The sequence below is a fragment of the Schistocerca serialis genome, chromosome 7 (assembly GCF_023864345.2).
Source record: "Schistocerca serialis cubense isolate TAMUIC-IGC-003099 chromosome 7, iqSchSeri2.2, whole genome shotgun sequence".
Taxonomy (NCBI): domain Eukaryota; kingdom Metazoa; phylum Arthropoda; class Insecta; order Orthoptera; family Acrididae; genus Schistocerca; species Schistocerca serialis.
The window spans coordinates 632,095,622-632,117,697 of NC_064644.1; the positions used below are offsets into that span (position 1 = coordinate 632,095,622).

The 22,076-nt window shown below is 43.5% G+C and overlaps 1 protein-coding gene across 1 annotated transcript in view; it reads left to right on the forward strand.

The window, feature by feature from the left end:
• LOC126412425 (uncharacterized) overlaps positions 1 to 22,076 on the forward strand; it is a 217,093-nt gene that overhangs the window by 131,691 nt on the left and 63,326 nt on the right. Inside the window, exon 5 of the mRNA XM_050082020.1 lies at positions 9,774 to 9,998. Within this exon, the coding sequence (XP_049937977.1) occupies positions 9,774 to 9,998 (225 nt within the window). The remainder of the gene's footprint in view (positions 1 to 9,773; positions 9,999 to 22,076) is intronic.

Consider the following 22,076-nt stretch of genomic DNA (forward strand, 5'->3'; position numbering starts at 1 on the left):
GTTGAAATACCACCTACCGTATTTACCCAAATCTAAGCCGCACTCAAACCTGAAAAATGAGACTCGAAATAAAGGAAGGAAAAAAAAAATTCCCGAATCTAAGCCACACCTGAAATTTGAGACTCGAAGTTCAAGGGGAGAGAAAAGTTTTAGGCCACACCTCCAAATCGAAACAAAGTCGGTCCATTGTAATATGAGACACAATTTAGGTCGAATGAATGACGATACAGCTACAGTAGTTTGGTTCGAGTCGTAAGCTTAGCAGTTAAGCTTTACCAGGTAGCCTTTGCTATGCGTCAAGCGCTCCGTCCGTATTTATACTGGTATCCTTCCTTTTTCACGTGCTTCGTCTGGTTTGAATCGATTGCTTATTTTGCTTTGATCCGATAAGTGCCGTTTTCCTTGTTATAGGCGTTTATGTCACTCTAAGCTGAAAATGCATTACTGTACTGTGTCATGCATTGTTTGTCGCATTCTGATAGTGCGTGTTTGCGACCTGTCGTCGCTTGCGGCATGGCTTGCTTTTGTGCACGCTACCGCTGCCTACAATTAAAAAAAAAAAAGAGAGAGAAATCATCTCATTAGCGAAACAATGGCAAGAGACTACTATTTGTTGTTACTTACACTGCTGCTTTCTTTGATAATGATCAACAAGAACCAAATAATAGACTGCGTATGATAGAACATGTTCTGAACGAGAGTTAGGCAAAAATTTTTCTCCATTTGAAAATCTTTGCGGCCGCTTCTTTAGTACATCAAATTCTGCACAGAAATTAGAGTCATCTTGGATATAAAAATCTAGTCAGTTGCCGTGCTTCATTTCTGACTGTATCACTATTAGGCATAAGAATAATATGAATATAAACATGACACGATACGTATATTCTTCCGCGTTTGCTGTTGTCTCACTCTAGTTTCGTAGTTTATTAGGCAGACAGGATTTAAATAAGATAGCAGCAAACACGAAAGAATACGTGGCAAAATGTTTATATTCATATTACTCTTATGATGAAGAGAATACTGCATGTGATTCACATTTCATCAGGTTGCTATTAACAACCATCTCTTCTCACAGGTAGGAAAAAATTCAGAACGTAGGGTTGGCCATATTGACAAACATCCCAAACAGTCTTGCCAGTCGGATTTTTGTAATACATTGAAGTTCTGCTACATTCAAAGATGAACAATACGGAATTTGTATTTACTTCGTTGGATAATGTATGAAAATTGTCTTCCACCTTTTTTTTTTAATTTATTTACTGACGCAGAGGTTTTGGCGCCAGTATTTATCTTTGTGCCTACGAAGCATGCCTGTGTAGCGCTACATATATTCGACGGCAGAAGTTAGTTGTTTCAGCACCTACCGACATTTTTCAGAACTTCCACTTGCTTTGCACTCAATTCCAAGCCGCAGGCGGTTTTTGGATTACAAAAACCAGAAAAAAAGTGCGGCTTAGATTTGAGTAAATACGGTACATCCTCTCCTTTGGATTCAACTTCTTAAGTATTATCTTTCAAGTCAACACCTGCTAATCTGTGAGACCGAAATGATGAGCCATACTACTCTATTTCACTGTGCCTGTATGTTTCATTTGTATAACATTTTATTCCATCATAGATGCTGCACTTATAGTTTCATATATGCATTGCAGCAGCAGACACAATGAAAGTAGCAATCAGCAGTGCTTAGTTTGTTGAATGGGTAAAAAATATGCCATTGTCCCAGTTCCACATATCCCCAAAATTTGATTCTGCCAAATTCTGTACTCTCTGAAATCGAATGTTTAATCCAAAGATGAAAGTGAACAAGTTTGATGCAGTATTGCTAATATTGTTTATTACTCATCTTGCTGAATGAAGTGCATACCGTGTTCTTTCTGAAAGGTTTGCAGAAGTAATGCACATACCAGTTTTCTAAAAACTTACATTGAGATTGTGCTCTCCTTCCTCTTGTACAAATTAGTAGAGCCCTTCGGATTACTCCACAATATGCCTCTTGGCAAGGTCGTAACGACAGTATTATGAAAAGGATAGATTGGCACTCACTGTATAGTGTAGATGTGTTGTTGGCAGGGGGGGGGGAGGGGGGGGAAAGAACACCACCTATTAGTAAACACGTAAGCTTTTGGTACAAACCCCCTCCCCCTTCCCTCACACACACACACACACACACACACACACACACACACGCACACACACACGCGTGCAAATGCAGATCACACATACATGACCACTGTCTCTGGCTGCTAGGGCCAGACTGGGAGCAACTGCACATCATGGGAGAAACAACGGTCCTGTGTGTGTGTGTGTGTGTGTGTGTGTGTGTGTTTTGTCCACTTTGGAAGAAGACTTTCTGATTGAAAGCTTACATGTTTAGTAGTCTTTTTGTTGTGCTTGTCTGTGACCTAACATCTCCTGTATACAGCAATGTATCTTTTTTATAATATGGTCATTACTCCAGCCTAGATTTTCTATTGTTTGTTTCCTTTTAAGACCTTATAAAGACAGTTACTGACAATTTCTTTTTTCTTATCGGAGAAAAGTAAAACCATATGGGGCCAGACATAGATTGTAAATGAATATGGAATAGAGTATTTTTATTCTCCCTGTATGCAGTGTCAATAACGTCACCTCACACACTTCATTTCTGGCAGCACCTCCTTCTCAACACATGACTGTCCCCCACCACCTCACCATAGTCTTCAAGTTATATCCTATAGCACTTCTGGGTGGACAAATAGATGAAGGATGTAGTTTAAAACAGTATAACTAAACTTAAAAGTCAAACTGCCCTTTTATAGAGACTGCCATCATTATTTAAACATACTAAACAACATCAAAACAGTCAAAAGAATTTTTTTTTCAAAAGAGCAGAAAATTGTAGTGAAATTCATGAAAGGATTGTTTTGAATTATTATATCTTAAATCAATAAGTATGTCAGCATTTCCCAGGATTTTCTGGCTTAATTAAGACCAGGTCATGCCACCACAGTGGTCAGACAGTGGACTTGACTTCGAGAGGACAACGGACCCGAATCCCATCGGGCCATCAAAATTTGGGTTTTCCTTGATTTCCCTAAATGATTTAAGACAAATGCTGGGATGGTTCCTTTGAAAAAGATGACATTCGGCTGAGGAAGCTAATTTCTGTGGCACGTCTGATGACACAGTGCTGGTGGAAGGACGAGTATTTCAGAGCACACCATTTATTGCACATTGTTAAACATGGGGCTCTGCTGCAGACAACCCCTGTATGTTCCCATGTTGACAACACTGTTGAATTACAATTTCTGTCGCTCAGGAGTATTGAGATTGGGCAGTGAATCAATAGAAATGTGTCATCTGGTTGAATCATTCGTGTTTCGCATTACACCTGCTTGACGGTTTTGTGCACATACACTGTCAACAGAGTGAATTGGTGCTTGAAAGGTGCACTTTGCTACAGACTTAGGCCAGTGGGAGCAATATTATGCTATGGAGGACATTCACCTGGTCTTCTATGGGACCTGTGGTAGTAACTGAAGGCTCCATAACAGCTTTGTTCTGTGTGAACATTATTGTGCACTGTCCGCACCCTGTCCCTAATGAAGGTGACATGTTTCAACTGTGGTGTCACCGCCAGACACCACACTTGCTAGGTGGTAGCTTAAATCGGCCGCGGTCCATTTAGTACATGTCGGACCTGCGTGTCGCCACTGTGTGATCGCAGACCTAGCGCCACCACAAGGCAGGTCTCGTGATACGAACAAGCACTCGCCCCAGTTGTACGACGACATTGCTAGAGACAATACGGACGAAGCCTTCCTCTCATTTGCCGAGAGACAGTTAGAATAGCCTTCTGCTAAGTCCATGGCTACAACCTAGCAAGGCGTCATTAGCCTTACCTACTTTGAGAGTTATAGTATAAATGTCTCAAGAAGAATGCTGTATTCATCACATAATAAAAGTTAAGTATAAAGCAGCTACGTACTTTTCTTGCTACCATTCAATAGTTATCCTGTTCCAGAATTCACGCCCGTCGGCGTGTGTGTACGCGTGCCTTTCTTTAAATCGGCTACCTCAAGTGGCGTAACAGTCTTGTTACGTCACTACAGATTGGCGACGATTTAAAGTATTCTTTCTGATTGCTTACATTTACTTGTGTCATGGCTTCGCCAGATGTACTGTCCGAATTTTATCGCTTGCAGAATCAGCAGACGCAATCGTTATTGGATGCTGTTGCACCTCAATTCCGACCCTTTGATGCAACCCACGAGTCTTGGCAAGAGTGGTCCCGTCAATTCGCCTTCCACCTCGCCGCCTACAGAATTCAAGGTAATGAGCGGCAGCCGTTTTTGCTTTCTTGTGTCGGTGTGTCCACATACCGTGTGATAGTGAAATTGTTTCCCCGACGCGACGTAGCAACTCTGTCCTACGAGGAAATTTTGTCTGCTTTAGATGCCTATTTCAAAGAAACAGTTAATGTGGTTGCAAAACGGTATACGTTTTTTCGTACAAAACGTATGGCCGGTCAAACTAATAGGGAGTGGGTAGCAACATTGCAAGGACTTACTAGGGACTGTGCCTTTGACTGTGACTGTGGTCTTTCTTATTCAGATACAATGGTGCGTGATGCAATTGCACAGAACGTTTCTGATGTTTGCATATGGGAGCAAATTTTGAAACTAGTTAATCCCTCCCTTCAACAAGTTATAGACATATTGGATAGGCAAGACACACTTGACTGTGCTCAGGAATCTTTTGAAACTTCGCCAGCTGTGTGTAACATTAACCGGCCCGCCAGGCACGCTCGCGCTACGCGGCCCGGTCAACTGCCCTCGCGTACGTCCGCACAGCTGCCGCCGCGCGCTAAACCAGGTTTGCCGCGCCAGCCCACAAATGCAGTGAAATCATGCCCGCGGTGTGCTACTAGACATTCGCGTGAACATTGCCCGTCACGCCAAGCTATTTGCTTTTTCTGCAATAAGAAAGGACATGTTCAAAGTGTTTGCCAGAAAAAGCTCAGTTCAGACACTCTTAATCATTCCAGGCCCTTTGCTTCGCGCCGGAATCGAACCAGGGACACTCAGGCTCGTGGACCTTCGCCCATGGACATTCATGTCGTTAATTCCACTTCGTCCAGTGACACTTTCTCTAACAGTGACTGTGTTCGTCCCACAAAAAGAGTGCGTCAACGTCGCCGGAAATCACGTCCATTAGCAAGTGATTCTGTACCAGTGTCTGTTCAAATTGCACGAGACAGTCGCTCTTGTCGTCAGCTGGACAATAAACTTTTTGTAGATTTGGACTTTAATGGCAAGGTCATACCATTCCAGCTCGATACCGGAGCTGCAGTTTCATTGCTCAATCACGACACGTACAAACAACTGGGCAAACCTCCGTTGCGTTCCGCAAATGTTAAGCTAACCACATATTCAGGACAGAAAATTCCTGTGTTAGGACAGTGCACTCTTCTTGCAACATACAAGGGACAAACAAAACTTGTGTCATTTTACGTTCTTCGTTCTTCTTCTGCAGTGAACTTGTTTGGTTTAGATTAATTTCAGTTGTTTAACATGTCTATAGTAAATCAGGTCCTATCAGTGAATCAAACTGTGCCTTCAGACAGTGTTTCTCGTCTGTGTGACGAATTTGCTGACATTTTTGCACCGGGCTTAGGTTGCGCTAAAAACTATGAAGCACATTTGGAACTGAAAGTAAACGCGCAACCGAAATTTTTCAGAGCGCGCAATGTTCCCCACGCATTGCGTGATGAGGTCGCACGAACATTGAACTATGTAGAATCACAAGGTGTAAGTGAATGTGCGCATTGTCTCTTCCATTTCAGCTCCGCTTCCTCGCTTACGCCGTACAGGTGTTCCGTTTCTCTGGACGACGGAATGCGAACGCGCCTTTCGCCAGTTGAAATCGGCGTTGCTTTCTATTACTTGCCTCACGCCTTTCGATCCCCAGAAACCCCTTTTGTTGATGGTAGATGCATCGGATTTCGGGGTCGGTGCTGTGCTTGCGCACAAAGTTGGCTCGCATGATCGCCCTATTGCCTTTGCATCCAAATTGCTCTCATCTGCGCAAAGAAATTACTCGCAGATAGAGAAAGAAGCTTTGGCTCTCGTGTTTGGTGTTACTAAGTTCCATGATTTCTTGTATGGTCGTCACTTCACCATCATCACAGACCACAAACCTTTGACATCGCTTTTTCATCCGAACAAGCCGGTACCTCCACGTACGGCGCAGAAATTCATTCGCTGGTCTATTTTCCTCTCGCAGTACCGCTACGATATCTTGTATCGGTCCACTGCTAAGCACGGAAACGCCGATGCGTTGTCCCGTTTGCCTGTTGCTGAGGATAAAGCATTCGATTCTTCCGAACTTGCTTGCATGTTCATTGATTCGGAAACCGATGAAGTGGTCGAATCGTTTCCGATTGATTTTCGTCGTGTAGCTACAGCCACAGCTGCTGACCCTGTCCTTGCTACTGTTTTGCGTTTTGTTGCTACGCAATGGCCTTTGTCAAAGTCTCGGATCGAGGATCCGTTGGTTCGCTGATTTTTTGCTCACAGGGAGAGACTTTTTGTTCGACGTGGTGTTTTGTTGTTGCGTTCTGATAATGATCAGTCCCGAGTCATGGTCCCACGTTCGTTACAGTCCTCTGTCTTACGGCTTCTTCACCAAGGACATTGGGGTATAGTGCGAACGAAACAACTTGCTCGTCAGCACTGTACTTGGTTCGGAATCGATGCTGCGATTATGAATATGTGTTCTTCTTGCATGGCGTGTGCCGAACAACAATCCGCACCGCCGCGGAAAGTCTTCGCATGGCCGAAAGCCACTTCCCCTTGGCAACGCTTGCACATTGATTTTGCTGGTCCATTCTGGAATGCACGATGGTTGGTTCTGGTCGACGCCTTCAATAATTTTCCTTTTGTGGTCCGGATGTCTTCCACGACGTCCTCCGCCACCATCCAAGCATTGTCTGCTATCTTTTGTATTGAAGGTCTTCCGCAGACTATTGTTTCCGACAATGGCCCACCATTCATGTCCGCAGAATTTCAGTCATTCTGCCAGGCCAATGGTATTCAACATCTGACATCCGCGCCATTTTCGCCTCAGTCAAACGGTGCCGCTGAACGATTGGTCCGGACTTTCAAGTCACAGATGTTGAAATTGAAAGAGTCGCATTCTCGAGAGGACGCGTTGTTGCTCTTTTTGTCCTCGTATCGCTCTCAGCCCCGAGATGGTCGCTCGCCGGCTGAGTTGCTCCACGGTCGTCCTCATCGCACCTTGATGTCTTTGCTGCATCCGCCGCATCAGGTTCCTGTGCAGCGGCAGACTCCTGCTTTTGCTCCAGGCGACGTTGTATTTTATCGCAACTATCGAGGTTCACGGCGTTGGCTCGCAGGGCGCATTCTTCGCTGCCTTGGCCGCGCGATGTATTTGGTTTTGGGGGCCTCTGGTGAGGTGCGTCGGCATCTCAATCAGCTGCGCCTCTGTCGTCGCACGGGTTGTGCCGCTCCCCGTCTGCTTTCAGCGACGGTGCCGTCCGGTAAGCGCCCTGGGGACCCATCTACTGGCTCGCCTCATCCCCGGGTGTTACCGACGATGCCTTCCCTTTTGCCCCATGGCGACGCGCCGCCGCAGCAGCCGCCGCCGCTGCCGCCGCCGCCGCCTGTTCTCCCGTCGGCGCCGCCCGCATTCGACGCTTCGCTGCAGCCGCCACGCGCCTCCCTGGGTCATGCGCCGCCGCTCGCTTCCCGTGACCAGCTGTCCTCCGCCATGGAACTCTTGCCCGCTCCGGACCACATGACGTGATCGCGCGTCGGGTACCCCGACGCAATGGATGTCGACCCTTCGGCCCCTCCTGTCTCATTACGGGCGCATACACCGCATGTTGACGTGCACCCTGGACTAGGTTTTCAGGCGTTTCCTAGCTCCCCTCGGACCGAATGGCCGGGTGCGGGTGGCACAGCCTCGCCTGTTGTTAGGCTCCCCACCTCATCGCATACGTCGACATGGGGTCCTCCCCACGGCGGGCGGCAGCCTTATCTCCCGACCGTTCGCCGATTTGCGGGGGAGGAATGTGGTGTCACCGCCAGACACCACACTTGCTAGGTGGTAGCTTAAATCAGCCGCGGTCCATTTAGTACATGTCGGACCTGCGTGTCGCCACTGTGTGATCGCAGACCTAGCGCCACCACAAGGCAGGTCTCGTGATACGAACAAGCACTCGCCCCAGTTGTACGACGACATTGCTAGAGACAATACGGACGAAGCCTTCCTCTCATTTGCTGAGAGACAGTTAGAATAGCCTTCTGCTAAGTCCATGGCTACGACCTAGCAAGGCGCCATTAGCCTTACCTACTTTGAGAGTTATAGTATAAATGTCTCAAGAAGAACGCTGTATTCATCACATAATAAAAGTTAAGTATAAAGCAGCTACGTACTTTTCTTGCTACCATTCAATAGTTATCCTGTTCCAGAATTCACGCCCGTCGGCGTGTGTGTACGCGTGCCTTTCTTTAAATCGGCTACCTCAAGTGGCGTAACAGTCTTGTTACGTCACTACATCAACAATATGACTTTCAGTGTCACGAGGCCAGAATCAAATTCACCCCTTCTGAATCTGATGGAATACATCTGCGATGCTATCAGATACCAGTTCTGCACCCAGAAACCACTGATCTCCAATTTATGGGAATTACATGACCTGTGCTTAGACATGCGGTGCTGCATAATGCTGGGAACATACCTCACATAATGCTGGGAACATACCTGAAATTTGTTGAACTTGTCCCACACAAAATCACTGCTGTATTGTGTTCCAACAGTGGACAAACACATTATCAAACAGGAGGTCATAGTGTTTTGTCTCATCAGTTTATATATTCAAGCTTTAATGAAAGGTGTGCTCTTTTCCTTTTTTCTGCCATTGCGTGTATGTGTAAAGCAGGATGTTCTACCATTTGGGCTTGTTTATATGATGGCTGTCAGTATTACCACCTGCACGGATACTAAATGCTCCTTTTGTGAAGACCTTTTATCTTGAGAACACTTTTAACTTTGTTTCACAAATGGCAGCACAGTTTCAAGAAAGCTTCTTAATTTCATGTAATAGTTAAAATAATACCTTCAGCAATAGATGTGTGCGTTGGAGTGGGGAAAAAGATTGGAGATGTATGTAGTTTAATTTTCATAAATTGTTAAGAAGGTTAACAGCTTGGCATGCTAAGATAAATTCAGACATTCTCTAAAAAGAGAGAAAAAGATTAATTTAACAGAATCAGTGAGGTATACAAATATAACAACAGACTTGTAGAACCATTATTTTGTAGGTTAGATTAGATTAGATTCAGCTTTTGTTCCAAGACCCAAAACATGAGACGATTCTCATGGGTGAGTAACATGCCAGAAAGTATAACATAAAAAATATAAAACATTTGAATACCCTGATCATTTGTCAGGAGATTGTCAAACTAGGTGAATACAATACAAACTGGAACAGCTAATATTTTCAGAATTGATACGCTGTCAGACTGAAACATTGTTATGCACTATTAATAAATTTATCAAACAAAAAGTACATAATCTTGACTGTTATGACAAAGTGCTCTCAGAACTGAAATCTAACAGACATTCTTATTTAAGCTGGCCTAACAGCCACTGTTAAGATATTCATCTATAGAGTAGGATGAGTTACCTATCAAAAAGTCTTTCAAACTCTGTTAAAACCATGCTTTATCTGATACCAAGTTTTTAATGGTGTCTTTCTTCCACAGATAAATTATGTTGTAATGCGAGGTTTTAATGAAGATGAAGTGTGCAGTTTTGTGGAGTTAACAAAAGAGAAAAATGTTGATGTAAGATTTATCGAGTACATGCCTTTCAGCGGCAACAAATGGAATGATGGGAACATGGTCTCATTTAGTGAAATGCTCCAAATAATTAGAAAGCAGTGGCCTAATTTTGATCCTCTTCCCAATGGGCCCAATGATACCTCAAAGGTACGTGCAGTATTACATATGAACATACATTGAAAATAATTTAATGTTTATGACTTACTACCAATCACAAGAATACTTCACATCTGCTGGTGGTGTGAGAGATGGACTGGTTTAGTTACATATTTCTCATCCCATTCAGTAAGTCTGTCCTGGCCTGGGTTTCTCTGCAGCTTTTCTGCAACTCTCCCCATTTCCTAAACCTTGACAATCCTTTTCTTTCTTCCTTTTTCCTTCCCCTTCATTGTTTCTGCCAGAAGAATAAGCCACTGACTCCGAAAGCTTGCACATTTCCATAACTTTAAGGGGAGTTAGAAGGGGAAAACATTCTTTTTCACTTTTTCGGGTTTTATACCTGATTATAAAATTTGCAATTTTCCAAATAAAATGATATGTATATTACTTATAAACTTGCGTGGGAAGTATTTTATTTTATTTTCTAAAATATAAATTACACCAGTTGAAAATGTTAAAATTTTTACATGCATTACTTCAAGACCTAATAAAATCGGTAATTTTTTATATACAGGGTAGTCCATTGATCGTGACCGGGCCAAATATCTCACGAAATAAGTGTCAAACGAAAAAACTACAAAGAACAAAATTTGTCTAGCTCAAAGGGGGAAACCAGCTGGCGCAATGGTTGGCCTGCAATAAGGCGCTGCCATAGCTCAAACTGATATCAACTGTGTTTTTGTAAATAGGAACCCCATTTTTTATTACATATTCGTGTAATATGTAAAGAAATATGAATGTTTTAGTTGGACCACTTTTTTCGCTTTGTGATATATGGCGCTGTAATAGTCACAAACATATGTCTCATAATTTTAGACGAACAGTTGGTAACAGGTAGGTTTTTTAAATTAAAATACAGAACGTAGGTACATTTGAACATTTTATTTCGGTTGTTCCAATGTGATACATGTACCTTTGTGAACTTATCATTTCTTAGAACGTATGCTGTTATGGCGTGATTACCTGTGAATACCACATTAATGCAGTAAATGCTCAAAATGATGTCTGTCAACCTCAATGCCTTTGGCAATACGTGTAACGACATTCCTCTCAACAGTGAGTAGTTCGCCTTCCGTAATGTTCGCACATGCATTGACAATGCACTGATGCATATTGTCGGTGGATCACGATAGCAAAATCCTTCAACTTTCCCCACAGAAAGAAATCCGGGGACGTCAGATCCGGAGAACGTGCGGGCCATGGTATGGTGCTTTGACGACCAATCCACCTGTCATGAAATATGCTATTCAATACTGCTTCAACCGCACGCAAACTATGTGCCGGACATCCATCATGTTGGATGTACATCGCCATTCTGTCATGCAGTGAAACATCTAGTAGTAACATTGGTAGAACATTACGCAGGAAATCAGCATACATTGCACCATTTAGATTGCCATCGATAAAATGGGGGCCAATTATCCTTCCTCCCTTAATGCCACACCATACATTAACCTGCCAAGGTCGCTGCTGTTCCACTTGTTGCTGCCATCGTAGATTTTCCGTTGCCCAATAGTGCATATTATGGCGGTTTAGGTTACCGCTGTTGGTGAATGATGCTTCATCGCTAAATAGAACGCATGCAAAAAATCTTTCATCGTCCTGTAATTTCTCTTGTGCCCAGTGGCAGAACTGTACATGACGTTCAAAGTCATCGCCATGCAATTCCTGGTGCATAGAAATATGGTACGGGTGCAATCGATGTTGATGTAGCATTCTCAACACCGACGTTTTTGAGATTCCCAATTCTCGCGCAATTTGTCTGCTACTGATGTGTGGATTAGCTGCCCCAGCAGCTAAAACACCTACTAGGGTATCATCATTTGTTGCAGGTCGTGGTTGATGTTTCACATGTGGCTGGACACTTCCTGTTTCCTTAAATAATGTAACTATCCGGCGAATGGTCCGGACACTTCAATGATGTCGTCCAGTATACCAAGCAGCATACATAGCACACGCCCCTTGGGCATTTTGATCACAATAGCCATACATCAACACGATATCGACCTTTTCCGCAATTGGTAAACGGTCCATTTTAACACGGGTAATGTATCATGAAGCAAATACCGTCTGCACTGGCGGAATGTTATGTGATACCACATACTTATATGTTTGTGACTATTACAGCAGCTGGCCGGAGTGGCCGAGTGGTGCTAGGCGCTACAGTCTGGAAACGCGCGAACGCTACGTTCGCAGGTTCGATCCTGCCTCGGGCATGGATGTGTGTGATGTCCTTAGGTTAGTTAGGTTTAAGTAGTTCTAAGTTCTAGGGGACTGATGACCTCAGAAGTTAAGTCCCATAGTGCTCAGAGCCATTTGAACCATTTTTGACTATTACAGCCCCATCTATCACAAAGCGAAAAAAGTGGTCCAGCTAAAACATTCATATTTCTTTACGTACTACATGAATATGTAATAAAAAATGGGGGTTCCTATTTTAAAAAAATGTAGTTGATATGAGTTTGACCTATGGCAGCGCCATCTAGCAGGCCAACCATAGCGCCATCTGGTTTCTCCCTTCAAGCTAGACGAATTTCGTTCTTTGTAGTTTTTTCATTTGTTACTTATTATGTGAGATATTTGGCCCAGTCACTATCAATGGACCACCCTGTAGAAAGCTGTGGATTGCTGTGTTATAAAGGTTAAATTATGTGTTTGTATTGGTAGCACTGTCAAAAATAGTATCGTATCTTTTCATAGTATAAACATGCTTTGTATATCGAAGTGCTAACGTTTTTCCGAGGAATAGTGACGAATAGACTGGTAAATCTCTCAAAAAGTGTGACTCCAAAATGAAGTGTTTTTAAGAAATGTGGGTTTCATGGTAATAAATTTTTGAATAAAGAGAAACATTGTGTTCAGCATGTGGTGTGTGAAGTTACAGACAATGAAATACTGGCAAACTCATGAGTATCTAGAGAATCACCCATTAGTGCTTCGAAGATTAAAATAAAACATAGTGATAACACAGTTATCTCAAAACAAAACTCATGTAAATGGTAGGTTAGGTTATATTCTGATACATTTACACATCCTAACAGGGGTGTTATGTGAATGTGTGTGCTGTATGTATGTGGAGGGCCAGTTAGTTTACATGAAGACATTGAGGTATCAAATGGACTAGCCGGGAAACTTATCATTAATTCTGCCAGTTGTAAATATACTCATTCATTTTGGAGTTCTGATAAGTGTAAGGATAATTATTTTGAAATAACTGTTAGGTGGTTTTATGGATTGGGAGCTATTGGCAAAGGACACACTGCAGCAGAAACAATGTGTGTCGTGATGTATATGCCACACCCACTTTGTAAAATGTACAAGTATGCAGGATTTATTGGAGCTGCTGTGAAATCTGCTGCATGTGAGTCAATTAAGGGTGCTGCAAATGAAGCTGCTGAAATAAACGATGGTATGATTGACATATCAGTAGCTTTTGGGGCACTTGGTAGAAGCGCAGCTGCAGTTCTAAGAATTCTGTTGCTACAGTGACCAGTGTGGATACTGGAAAGCTAATAGATTTCCAGATTTTAACCAAACATTCTTATAAGTATAAATCAGGGAATGAAGAAGGGCATATCTGTGACAGAAATTATGAAGGACAACTAGTACGGAGGCATGTGCAGCTGTTGAAATTTATAATCGATCTGTAAACTAAAGGGGAGTGTGTTACACTAAGTTCTTGGGTTAGGCAGACTCAAATGCATATAACAGTGTAGTAGCCACTCATCCTTATGGTGAGAAGCTTATCACAGACCTGGAATGTGTTGGTCATGTCCAGAAGAGGATGGGTACCAGATTGAGGAAGTTGTAACAAAGTTTGAGAGACAAGAAACTTTCAGGTGGTAAGACCATAAGAATCAGGCTGACAGACAACATGATTGATGAACTACAACAGTATTATGAGAATTGTTGAAAATGAAGCAGGCAGTATGGGCTACCTTCTTCCAGAGACTGTCAGCTGATGATAAACCAGTACACCATCTTTGCCCTCCTGGATCTGGTTCATGGTGCAATTACCGCAATGCTCAGTATTCAAACAGGTCATACAGCCATAAACATTCTATCCCAGCAGCAGTTGTGGATATCATAAAACCTGTTTACAGAGACCTGGCAATCCTGAATTATTGAAGAAGTGTCTGCATTGTCAGACTCAAAATCCCAATGAGTCGTTCAATAACCTTATAGTGTCAGTGTCAACGTAACTGCCGTCTGCGTCACGTCTGCTGTGCAGCGAGCTATGCTAATTTTAGTATTAACTCTATTTTTCTTACTTGTCACTTCTTCTTCCGTGTGTTTTTGCTTTTAGGAAGCTTTAATTGTCGAGTGCTAGTAATAGTGTTCCATAGATTTTGTGGTTGTTTTGAATACAGTCAGAGAAAGTCCGTTTAGTCAGCCATAGTGCCAGTAGTGCTAGTGTTTGTTTTCAATACAGTTCAGAGACAGGTAGTGCGATTTTCATTGTTTTGCTACAGGAAGTGTCTAGTAACGACAGTTTAGTCAACTATCAGCCGCCTTTAGTGAATTAGCAGTCTAGTTATAAGTTGATTAACTCTCTACAGTAAATTGATTTCTTAGGATGGATAGGATGTGTGACTGCAGTGTACGGACACAGGAGGAGCCGGCCACTGTTCGCAAACAGCTGAACGTGTTGATGGCCGCGGTTAGCCGTCTTCAGGCAGTGGTGAGTCTGGTGCGTTGCATGGTACACCCCAGGTGTTACATGCTTCACCCACTGACCCTGCTGTCGACACATCTTTGCGGGTACCGGGCGCGGTTGGGCCACCCTCTTCCCAAGGGGAGTGGCGGGTTCAGCGGCGTTTGCGGCGCACGAGGCGGAGGGTCAGTGTGGAGGCTGGCCGTGTGGCATCGCCCGTTCTGCCTGTGAGTGGACATGTGGCCACTCCTTCAGCAAGGTCCGAGCAGGCACATGGGGGGAGGGGTTTATTAGATATTGGGAGCTCCAACGTTAGGCGGGTGATGGACCCCCTTAGGGAAATAGCAGAAAGGTCGGGGAAGAAGGTCAGTGTTCACTCTGTCTGCTTGCCGGGGGTCTCATCCGAGAGGTGGAGGAGGCCATGCCAGCAGTGATAGAGAGCACTGGGTGCACCCGACTGCAAATTGTTGCTCATGTCGGCACCAATGACTCCTGCCGTCTGGGTTCAGAGGTCATCCTCAGTTCGTACAGGCAGTTAACGGAGTTGGTGAAGGCGGAAAGCCTCGCTGGGTGGAATCTGAGCTAGCTATTTGTAGTATCGTTTCCAGAACCGATAGTGGTCCTCTGGTTTGGAGCCGAGTGGAAGGCTTAAACCAGGGACTCAGACGATTCTGCAGAGATCTGGGGTGCAAATTTCTCGACCTCCGCTATCGGGTGGAGAAATGTAGGGTCCCCCTGAATAGGTCACGCGTGCACTACATGCAGGAAGCGGCTACAAGGGTAGCGGAGTATATGTGGAGTGCACATGTGGGTTTTTTAGGTTAGAGAATTCCCTCCCTAGGCCCGACAAGACACCTCCTGAGATGCGGCAAGGTAGGAGTAGACAAAATGCAACAGGGAATAACAATATTAATGTGCTAATAGTAAATTGCAGGAGCGTCTATAGAAAGGTCCCAGAACTGCTCTCAGTAATAAGCGGTCACAATGCCCACATAGTACTAGGGACAGAAAGTTGGCTGAAACCAGATGTAAACAGTAATGAAATTCTAAACTCAGATTGGAATGTATACCGCAGAGACAGGCTGGACAGTGAAGGGGGAGGCATGTTTAAAGTGATAAGAAGTGCAATAGTATCGAAGGAAATTGACGGAGATCCGAAATGTGAAATAATTTAGGGTGAAGGTCACGGTTAAAGCAGGCTCAGACATGGTAATTGGATGTCTCTATAGGCCCCCTGGCTCAGCAGCTGTTGTGGCTGAGCACCTGAAGGATAATTTGGAAAATATTTCGAGTAGATTTGCCCACCATGTTATAGTTCTGGGTGGAGATTTTAATTTGCCGGATATAGACTGGGAGACTCAAACTTTCATAACGGGTGGCAGGGACAAAGAATCCAGTGAAATTTTTTAAGAGCTTTATCTGAAAACTACCTTGAGCAGTTAAACAGAGAACCGACTCGTGGCGATAACATATTAGACCTTCTAGTGACAAACAGACCCGAACTATTTGAAACAGTTAACGCAGAACAGGGAATCAGTGATCATAAAGCGGTTACTGCATCGATGATTTCAGCCGTAAATAGAAATATTAAAAAAGGTACGAAGATTTTTCTGGTTAGCAAAAGTGACAAAAATCAGATTTCAGAGTACCTGACGGCTCAGCACAAAAGTTTTGTTTTAAGTACAGATAGTGTTAAGGATCAGTGGACAAAGTTCAAAACCATCGTACAATATGCATTAGATGAGTATGTGCCAAGCAAGATCATAAGAGATGGAAAAGAGCCAGCGTGGTACAACAACCGAGTTAGAAAACTGCTGTGGAGGCAAAGGGAACTTCACAGCAAACATAAACATAGCCAACACCTTGCAGACAAACAAAAATTACACGAAGCGAAATGTAATGTGAGGAGGGCCATGTGAGAGGCGTTAAATGAATTCGAAATTAAAGTTCTATGTACTGACTTGGCAGAAAATCCTAAGAAATTTTGCTCTTATGTCAAAGCGGTAGGTGGATCAAAACAAAATGTCCAGACACTCTGTGACCAAAAAGGTACTGAAACAGAGGATGATGGACTAAAGGCCGAAATACTAAATGTCTTTTTCCAAAGCTGTTTCACAGAGGAAGACTGCACTGTAGTTCCTTCTCTAGATTGTCGCACAGATGACAAAATGGTAGATATTGAAATAGATGACAGAGGGATAGAGAAACAATTAAAATCACTCAAAAGAGGAAAGGCCGCTGGACCTGATGGGATACCAGTTCAATTTTACACAGAGTATGCGAAGGAACTTCCCCCATTCTTGCTGCAGTGTACCGTAGGTCTCTACAAGAGCGTAGCGTTCCAAAGAATTGGAAAAGGGCACAGGTCATCCCCGTTTTCAAGAAGGGACGTTGAACAGATGTGCAGAACTACAGACCTATATCTCTAACATCGATCAGTTGTAGAATTTTAGAACATGTATTATGTTCGAGTATTATGACTTTTCTGTAAACTAGAAATCTACTGTGTAGGAATCAGCATGGGTTTCGAAAAAGACGATCATGTGAAACCCAGCTCGCGCTATTCGTCCACGAGACTCAGAGGGCCATAGACACGGGTTCCCAGGTAGATGCTGTGTTTCTTGACTTCCGCTAGGCGTTTGATACAGTTCCCCACAATCGTTTAATGAACAAAGTAAGAGCATATGGACTATCAGACCAATTATGTGATTGGATTGAAGAGTTGCTAGATAACAGAATGCAGCATGTCATTCTCAATGGAGAGAAGTCTTCCGAAGTAAGAGTAATTTCAGGTGTGCTGCAGTGGAGTGTCGTAGGACCGTTGCTATTCACAATATACATAAATGACCTTGTGAATGACATCGGAAGTTCACTGAGGCTTTTTGCGTATGATGCTGTGGTATATCAAGAGGTTGCAACAATGGTAAATTGTACTGAAATGCAGGATGTTCTGCAGCGAATTGATGCATGGTGCAGGGAATGGCAATTGAATCTCAATGTAGACAAGTGTAATGTGCTGCGAATACATAGAAAGAAAGATCCCATATCATTTAGCTACAATATAGCAGGTCAGCAATTGGAAGCAGTTAATTCCATAAATTATCTGGGAGTATGCATTAGGAGTGATTTAAAATGGAATTTTATTGCAGAGGATCTTTGTCACCACTAATTATTAATTTTGTGTTCCAGTTAATTAGACATGGTTTCATCCTTTCCTGGATGTGCTCTTTTTGTTAAATTTTCCTTCAAAAGATCTGATTTACTTCAAATTAATAAACCTGAGTATTCTGAAAAAGGAGGTGCAGCTTACAGCTGCAGTGTGACAGTTGATCACAGGGTGATTTTATCACTGCCATATCGTGGGTACCCATGGCTCGAGACACTTATTCTATAAGGGTGTGTAGTCATTGGGCTTTCTTGCACCACAGTGTCAAAGGTGTACTGTGAGCAGATTTATTCAAGGAAAATACTACCACAATCAGCAGAGTGAACTGCTATGGGCAACAGGATATCATTGACAGGGGTTACCACTGACTAGCATGGCTTTAGCAGCGAACAGGTGGGCCACAATGTAGCAAATGACTCACCAACTCAGTGACAGTCAATAAACAGTAACCATTCATGCCACTGGGAACTGTCACCTCTTTGTGGGATACAAAGATGCAATCTGCACACTGCTCGTCACAGTTACAAAGATTAGCATTGGTTCGGAACAGCACCAGGGGATGCTCGAAGCATGCAGGAAGGTCGTCTGTCTGATGATTTGCGGTACATATTGCCAAGGTGGCAGGGAGCAAAATAAGGAGTGATCAAAAAACTTCCATTTTAAGGCTGCATAGTTCAGATCAGTATGCCACACACACACACACACACACACACACACACACACACACACACACACATACACACATATCCATCCGCACATATACCCTGCTTGTGTCTGTATATGTGCGGATGGATTTATGTGTGTGTGTGTGTGTGTGTGTGTGTGTGTGTGCGCGAGTGTATACCTGTCCTTTTTCCCCCCTAAGGTAAGTCTTTCCACTTCCAGGATTGGAATGACTCCTTACCCTCTCCCTTAAAACCCACATCCTTTCGTATTTCCCTCTCCTTCCCTCTTTCCTGATGAAGCAACTGTGGGTTGCAAAAGCTTGAATTTTGTGTGTGTGTTTGTTTGTGTGTCTATCAACATACCAACGCTTTCGTTTGGTAAGTTACATCATCTTTGTTTTTAGATATATTTTTCCCATTTGGAATGTTTCCCTGTATTATATTATATATCAGTGCTTTCCTCTCCCACAACTATCCTGCAGACCTTGTCCACAAACAGATCTCCCAAGCAATACATTCCTCCCCACCCAACAACAATGTTACTACCCCCAGACCACACAGAAGCATCCCCCTTGTCACCCAATATTATCCTGGTCTTGAATACATCAACTAATTACTCTGCCAGGGATATGACTTTCTCAAGTCAAGCCCTGAAATGAGATCATCCCTTGACAATATTCTCCCCACACCACCCAGAGTTGCCTTTTGCCGACCCCCTAACCTCCGTAACATCCTTGTCAAACCCTACAATATTCCCAGACCACCTTCTCTACCCAGCGGTTCCTACCCCTGTAACCGACCCCGATGCAAAACCTGCCCCATGCATCCCCCCACAACCAACTACTCCAGCCCCGCTACTGGTATAACATACACAACTCAAGGCAGGGCCACATGTGAGACAACACGTCATTTATCAGCTGACATGCCTGCACTGCACAGCCTTTTACATTGGTATGACGACAACTAAACTGGCTGAGCGCATGAATGGGCACAGACGAACTGTCCACCTAGGAGATGTCCAATACCCAGTAGCGGAGCATGCCCTCCAGCATAATTCTAGGGACCTAGGAACCTGCTACACCATATGTGCCATTTGGCTTCTCCCACCCAACACCAGTACCTCGGAACTGCGGAGATGGGAACTTGCACTCCAACACATCCTTTCATCCCGCCATCCTCCTGGACTGAACCTATGTTAACCAATCTCACTCTCATTTACTCTTTAGTCTTCTCCTCTTTCCCTTTCCTCTTTAGCCATTCACTCATCTTTTCATCCTACATAGTTGCGTTTATCTTTATACTATGTACCTCTTTACTTCTGTATTCATCCTCCTTGGTTTGAAGCTGGCACAGTAATTACAGTAGAATATCTTTGGCTTCCCTCTGACATCCATGCCTCCATCTTTGCTACCCTCCCTGTTTACCTTTCCCCTGTTGCTTCATAACCTGGGTTGTCAATAACTGAATCCACTTTCCCTTCTTCCCCTTTCTTCCCCTCTCTCCTCCCTGATGAAGGAACGAAGTTCTGAAAGCTAGGATACGTCAATTTTCTGTTCTGTTTTGTGTATCTACCGGCTGTACTGAGCTGAGGTAAGTACTGGCCAGGCCCTCTATCTCTTTGTTAGTATTTGTTTCATATATATAAACACACACACACACACAAACACACACACACAGACAGGGTGATGCGTATTAACATTTAAAAACCTCCAAAGCACTGTAGATGACCCTGAGACAAGTAATTTAATACAAGACACATGGGATCACAAATGTTGGATACGATACAAATGTTGGGAAATGTGTCAGAAGCGAATGACAAATGTCACCAGATGATGTACCTTGCCATGCTTGCAGTGGTTGAGCCTCTCGGCCTCTCACAGAAAAATAATGTATACAAATCTTCTCAGATTTGCCACTGAATAACTTAGTGCAAGCCTCACAATATTTCACCAACACAACTGTTCGTCATCTTCAGGTAGTGGTGGGTCCTGTCATCACTGCTGCAAGATGTGGCTGGTGATATTCGCACAGCAGAATTGAAATTTGTCAGGCTAGAAGCAGGAGTACGAATGTGTGGACAGGCACTCCCAGTTGGATGGAAATGCCATTCATAGTAGCCTTCTGCTTATGTGTTGTGGGCAATGACTGCACTTCTGGACACTCGTGTGGTTAAAAGCTGAATTAACTCTCTGCAAGGTGCTGCATCAGGTCATACATCGGAGGATCTGGTTTCTACTGTTTTAATTTCATGGCAGTCATTGCTGGATTCTGGGCAGTGCTTAGTCAAAATTCCATATTCCTGTTGGTAAGATTGCCCACCGTATGGCTACATGCCTCATTCTTAAAAACACAATCCTAGAGTGATGATGCTGAGGATAAAATTTCAGTGCTCTTGGGAAACGTGTGGTGCCCTGTATTCAGGCAGTGCTCTGCTACCACTGATTTACTGGGTGGCATTTTTGTCAGCGCTGTTGAACACAGTGTTCTTGCACAATGTGAGGTGTCTGCCCTATATAAGGTTTCCCATAATGGCATCAGATCTTATATATGATCTGTGTTTTCTAAGGTCAAGATTGTCTTTAACTGAACACAAACAATTCCTTAGTTTTGCTGGTAGACGAAAAACACACTTGATTCTGTTTCTCTTAGCGATTCTTTCAATTTTGAAAACATGCCACTGAAATATGGCAAGAAAGCCATTTGCGGTGCTTGTCTAAGTATCTTCATTTACATCCCTACACTGAACTTGCTTTGCTCAGAACACATTGCAAATCTGTTTACAAGAATAAACATTCTGCTGGAACACTGTTCTTAGGTGTTACAGTTCACCAGGCAGACTGTCAGTATCTGAGATCACGTGTGCTCTATGTGCCAGGGAGTGTAAGACACTACCACATTGTGCAGGGTGACAGCAACTTTTGGACCGCAAATATAACTCTGCGTGTATCAGTTTGCAGTAGAGACTAAGCCCCAGTGTTATGTCAGCTTTTCTTCTAACCGTGACATCCAGGAATGGTAAGCTGCTATCTTTTTGTACTTCCACAGTGAACTGAATATTCAGATGGACCGAGTGCAAATGCTGCAGGAACATAGGTAGTGTCTGTATTATGTGGGCCACACCACAAATGTTTCTTCAGCATTCTGCCAGAAGGAGGAATGTTGGTTATTTACTAAGGGAAATAGAGGATCTCCCATGGGAACACTGTCCACTTGATCAAAGTAGTTGGTGTTACATAAGAAATAGGATGAGGTATGCACATGTTTAAACAGCACCACAATTTCTTTCTCAAACTTGCTGCTAATAACCTCTAATGAGGGCTGCAGGGGCACTTTTGTAAGTAATGGTATAACATTTGAGCTAACTAAAAGATCTGAAAGTTCTAGTTTAAGCATCTTCAGGTATTCTATGAAATCCTCTGAATTCTAAATATGATGGTCATAGTCATCCACATGATAAATTTCAAAGCTGTCACGTGGAAATTGCCAGTTGCATCTTGCAGTTGTGATGGTGGAAATCACCACCACCTGAAGATGCCAAAACGTTGTGTCACTGAAATATTGAGGGAGGGACTTGCATAATG